Source organism: Anoplopoma fimbria, chromosome 21, assembly GCF_027596085.1.
Source record: "Anoplopoma fimbria isolate UVic2021 breed Golden Eagle Sablefish chromosome 21, Afim_UVic_2022, whole genome shotgun sequence".
Lineage (NCBI taxonomy): Eukaryota > Metazoa > Chordata > Actinopteri > Perciformes > Anoplopomatidae > Anoplopoma > Anoplopoma fimbria.
Genome location: NC_072469.1, coordinates 1,176,658 through 1,182,657, shown reverse-complemented (window position 1 = coordinate 1,182,657; position 6,000 = coordinate 1,176,658). Strand labels below are relative to the sequence as shown.

General features: G+C 39.6%; 1 protein-coding gene across 5 annotated transcripts in view; it reads right to left on the bottom strand.

Moving 5' to 3' along the window:
• Positions 1-6,000, bottom strand: part of fars2 (phenylalanyl-tRNA synthetase 2, mitochondrial) — a 95,292-nt gene that overhangs the window by 33,888 nt on the left and 55,404 nt on the right. For all 5 annotated transcript variants that reach the window (XM_054622707.1, XM_054622708.1, XM_054622706.1 and 2 more), the window contains one exon: positions 2,671-2,831. In XM_054622707.1, the coding sequence (XP_054478682.1) occupies positions 2,671-2,831 (161 nt within the window). The remainder of the gene's footprint in view (positions 1-2,670; positions 2,832-6,000) is intronic.

Genomic DNA, 6,000 nt, shown 5'->3' with positions numbered 1-6,000 from the left:
AGAATAATAAATCTGACTTATTTAGACGAAGAAAAACATTGTTTATTTCCTTTAATGAACGAGGTTATGGAGGTGGGGGTGGGGGTGGGGGTGGGGTTGGGGTGCAGGTTTTTGGCGGGTCTAAAATCCAGACTAATGTTCTGGTTTTGTGCAAATTGTTTTACTTTAGAATAAAAACTAAAATAAACTAATTCAGAGATGGAAAGACCAAATGATTACCATATACGCTAGAGAGTGCAGATAGGAACAGAAGAACAGGAGGAAAAAAGAAGGAGAAAAAAGAAGGAGAAATGGTAGAATATGAAAAAGAAAAGTTCAAAGATAAACAGAGGAAACATGAAAGAAAGCAGGAAAGATAAAGAAGAAGAAGAGCAACATGAGGAGGAAGAGAAAGTGCAGCAGAGTGGAAAACAAAGACAATAACACATTAAAACTTTATCAGGACGACAGAATAAATCTGATGTTTTATGCAGCGACAGACGGAGAGAGAGAGTTCTATCGGCTTTGACTTGTTTATTATCCTGGAAATATACTTTAATAAACACCGAGAAGGACAGAGTGGATATCCACTGATGTTATCATCAGGTTGGCTTGTTAGTTGGTTCAGTAGGAAGGTCGGTAGGGGGTCCGATCTGTAGAAGGTTGGTTGGTTGGTAGGAGCTGAGGTAGGTAGGTAGATGGCTAGGAGGTTGGTTGCTTGGTTCTATTTCACATTGTATTGATACTTTATTTTCTAACTAGTGGATATACTTTAGCACGGAAAATAGGAAGGAAGGAAGGAGGTGAGGAAGGAGGTGAGGAAGGAGGGTAAGCAGATAGGATGGTAGTTGGTTAGTGAGGCAGGTAGACAGGTACAGGAGAAAACACAGGTGTCCAGATACTTTGGGCCGAACAGCGAGGGGAGATGGAGTGTTTCTACTGAGCTCCTTCAACACCATCAGTTTAGTGACACTGGTCAGCTCCCTGGTGTGTGTGTGTGTGTGTGTGTGTGTGTGTGTGTGTGTGTGTGTGTGTGTGTGTGTGTGTGTGTGTGTGTGTGTGTGTGTGTGTAGTGGTATACAAACATGTACACACACACACACACACACACAGCTTGTTTCCCGGCGGTCACAGTTCATTACCTGTGGAGGGTTTAGGGGGAAAGGTGGAGTCTCTCTGCCCAGGAGAGGAGCTCTGACCCTGGGCAGGAGATGAGCGGTGCTCCCCTGGTCCCTCTGGAGGACAGACAGCAGGACAACGAGGTCTGTCCTCAGCTGACCTCCTTCTGAGGTTTATCCTCATATTAATGTTATTATGTGTATTTATCAAAAGACCGTTTCCTTCCTTCATACTCTTTTAGTTTCCTTCTATCTTTCATTGTTTCCTACTTTCTTTTTCCTTCCTTCTTTCCAATGTTGTTTCCTACCTCCTTTCTTTATTCTCACCCTGCTTCCTTCTATATTTCTTGTATTGTTCATCATTTCTTTCCTTCCTTCCTTAGCTCCCTGTTTCCTTCCATCATTCTTTCCTTGTTTATGTTCCTTGTTTATGTTTCCTCATGTCTACTTTATGAATTCATACTTTTCATATTTATTTTGTCCATTTCTTCTTCTTCTTCTTTCTCCTCTTCACCTCTCGTCCGTTTAAGTTTTTTGTTGTAGTCTATGAATCTTTAATCTTCACGTCCTTCATCTCCCATTGACTTTGTTTCCATCTTACCTGCTCTCTACCTGTTCCTCCTCTCATTTATTCCTCCCCCCCTTCCTCCCCTCTCTTCTTCTTCTCTGTTCTCCTCTTTGCCCTCCAACAGTCACTTGAAATGTTCTTCATTAGCGAAGACAAAAGCCGACAAAAAACACCTTTAGCAGGGACGAAGTAACCGCTGTGTGAACCCGCACACACCCAGCTGTGTGTGTGTGTGTGTGTGTGTGTGTGTGTGTGTGTGTGTGTGTGTGTGTGTGTGTGTTATGATGGTGGTCGGGTCAGTACAAGTGACTGTCGCCGGCTGATGTGAGCACCCACTGTCAAGATGTTTTATACATGAGGTTAAGAGGCTAAACACACACACACACACACACACACACACACACACACACACACACACACACACACACACACACACACACACACACACACACACACACACACACACACACACACACACACACACACACACACACACACACACACAGACGTGTGAGAAGAAGAATGAGGAGGTGAAAAACAAAGTTTATTTTTACATCAAAATGTTATTATGTTTATATCACAGCCCTTAAAGCTTCATTAAAGTAAACTGAGCTCCTTTTTTTTGTTTTTAAATCCTTTTGTTGTTTATTTTATTTTATTGTTTTTATTGTAGTTTTTGTTCTATATCTGCAGTTTTTTCTTCTTCTGTAAAGCACTTTGTAAACTAAATTAAATTTATTATTAGTATTATTATCATATAAATGATCATATTCTCCCCTCTTTAAAACAGGATTTTTATATTGTGCTTTTGCATGTAATTCATCTTTAATAAAGTTTTAAATGATCAATTTGTCCAAAACCTCTTGTATGCACAACTTAAAAAAACTCGTTATTAAAAAGTCTGTTATGAAATGACCTATTTTTAAAATGCGTATGTGTTTATATGTATAAATTCTAGACTCATTGTGTCTCTTCCACATGCCGTTCACAGCATCCTGTTTGTACCTGGAAGCAGACGGGTTTCTGGACGTCCTCCACTCTGAACTGTTTGAGGAAGCGTTCGTCCTGACTCCAGAACAGCCGGATGTCCGGGATGCCGTAGAGAACCATGGCCAGTCTCTCCAGGCCGAGACCGAACGCCCAGCCCGCCTTGTTCCCCGCCCCCGCTGCAGAACACAACACATACGCAAACCGTTATCATCTACTGTTGGGTTCCGTGTTTGCAGCAGAAACACATTTAGAAAACAGTTGGTGAACATAGAGGAGCACTTAGCAGATAAAGAGACAGATATTCCTCTTTGGAGGTGGAGGAGACCAAAACAGAGATAAAAGAGTGAATATTGGATTTATCAGGAGACACAAAGACTCAACAAATCAAATGTGATGTGTTCATGTTCACATCATTATCAGTTTAAATCTACAAACATGCAACATGTAAAGACAAAAACTGAAATAATAAAATAAAAGTTTTAAAACCCGATTTTGACATAAAAAAATCAAGCATAAAAAAATTCTGTACTCTTCCTGCTCAGCATCAAACAGCAGACGGACTCAGTTGTATTCTAGCTGGTGAACATAATGGAGAATTTAGCAGTTTAAGAGAGAGATTTTCCCCTCGGGGTGGTGGAGACCAAAAACAGAGCTAAATGATACATATCAACTTAAAAAGGTGATGATGTGTTGATGTTCACGTTGTTTTCTACAAACATGCAACATGTAAAAACAAAAATTGAAATAATAATAAAGGTTTTAAAACCCAATTTTGACATAAAGACCAACTTTATGGCCTCAACGATCAAATCAAGCAGAGTTCCAGTCTTTTTGTAAATCAAACAGCAGACAGACTCAGTAAAAGACGAGCTGGTGAACATAGTGGAGCATTTAGCAGCTAGAGAGGTGGTGGAGACCAAAAACAAAGATAAAAGAAAGAATATTGGAGACTCCTGATGATCATCATGTTGCAAGATGTCTACTCAGTTAGGTTCAAGATCAAATGGAAGCAATAACTTTTTACAAGGTGCTAATATGCTAAATACCACCCAGTGCAAAGCTAAGCAAACTTTATTTATATAGCACATTTCATTCCAGGTGTGAATAACCACAACCCAAAAACATTAGACATAAGTAAGCACAAATTAAAACATATAAAGGAATTAAAACCATTAATAAGTAGAAATAACAAAACAATCAAGATCAGCAAGCAACCAGTTAGAATTTATATATAAAATGAATTAAAACCAAAAGAATCAAAAAAAAAATACTGGCCAAATATCAAGTAATAGAGCTTTAAATAACTGTTGAACACTAAACTGCAGACAAATGCAATGAATTGAAGTCAAAAAATAAGAATGAAACATTTTCTAAAAACAGGTGCGCTTCAAATAATCTGTCCTCGTTGTTACTGCAGATTTAACTGAGATATATATATGTATATATGTATATATATTTAGACATACACACACATACATAGAAACAGGACTCCTCTTTGTTACTCAACACTTTAACTTAATTCAGTCAATAAACACACACCACCTTGGCCTCCCACTCACTCTGCTCCTACTGTTTCAGTTATTTCTTGATACGTTATTGATCGCCCAAGAGGGAAATTCTCCTCCGCTCTGCGTTCACTCAGTGTGTCAGCGAGTGAGATTCCCTGAAGGCAACCAGCAGGAGTAACATATGCTGCTCAAGGGCACTCAAGCAGGCTTTGGGAGCTGAGATGGTGACGGACAACCAGCAGAGAAAGTGTTTACGTGGTAGGTTTGAAAAACAGTTGGTCGATCAATCATTTTCTGTTCGTTATGCCTGATTTGTCATCTTGTTTTTTACACTCTACATCTTAGTTATTAATCTTTTGCTGATATTCAGGTTTGGTGATTTTATTCCTTCATGTTTTAATCTGTTTTGTTGTAGTTTTTAAAGTGCTACACAAGTAAACTTTATTGATAATATCATAAGTGGAAAAGAGAACCCAGTGAAGCTTTTTATCAATTAATACTCACTCCATCTAAAAAGACAAAAACATAACTGACTCCAGGTCAGTGTCCGCAGGCAATAAGGTAAAATACTGAATTGAAATTCTCTCAAAATGAAAATAAACTTTCAGTATAAAAGTTTGAGTTGTAGACAGAAAGAGTGAAGTGTTTCAAGCAGCAGATATATCATTTCAGAACAAAACCCTTCAACTGCTTGAAGGCAGGTCAAAGCAAAGGGCAAACGCTCCGAGGAATAAAGGATTATGGGTAATTCTGAGGATTTCAGGCGTCTCCAGCCTGGGACCCAGATGAGAGGGAAGTGGTTTCTCTCTCTGGGATGAAGACTAATTGAGACAAACCGGTTTCCTCTCTGATGCGTCGACCCTCCAGAATCTGAGTCCGTGACCTCTGTCTGGGCCGTGATCCGCAGTTTAAGAAACACGGCGTCAGAAACATTTAGCCAGGGACTGAAAACGTGGGATTAAAGTTAATTTAATCAATTCAGGAAGTGGATATTCTTTTTAAATTGAAATACTCGAGTGGTGAGACGTTTTTCCTCTTAATCCGTTGAAGAGTAGATCTGAGACTGACATGTTTTATAAAAGTCTCTGTGTTCAAACAGCATTAATTCCACCAGGAAAAGCTGTGAAACTACAGAAATAACCGGTCCAGAGTTTAAATAAGCTGCTTGATGTGATAAAAAGTTCAACAATCACATGCTGTTTCAAAATAAGAGTCTGAACTAGCCATGCAACATCTCTCTGAGGCTGTACCTGGGGATGCCACCAGTTCTGCAGCTATTTGGTCACAATTCAAATGTTGACCTGATGATGGTGCTAGATGAAAAGTAAGCAGATCACAAAAGTTATCACAGTTCATCCTGAGGGGAACATGAACGGAACCAAATTCCATGACAATTCGTCCAATAGAAGTCAAGATATTTCGTCCTCATGGTGGCGCTAGAGGAAAAGCCAGGTGATCACCAGAGTTGGTAAGATTCATCCTCTGGGGAACATGAATGTCTGTACAAAATGTCACGGCAATCCACCCAATAGTTGTTGATATATTTCAGTCTTGCACCAAAAGATCATCCAAATCTAAAAGTGGCACATAATCTACCAAACCACCACCAAAAAGAAGAATCAATGCTTCTTAGTTATTTAAATCAGTGGAAAAAACTGAATCTTCCTATTGACTTTAAGCCTGGACTGGACCCAAAACAGCATCCCCTAAACCTCCCCCTCCTCCCCCTCCTGACCGTAGACGATTTAAGAGGTGAAATCAATACAGGATCACAGCTTTTAGGTGACATCGGCTGGACGGGTAATCAAGATGTCAGACATCAGACGTTCCGGTTCAA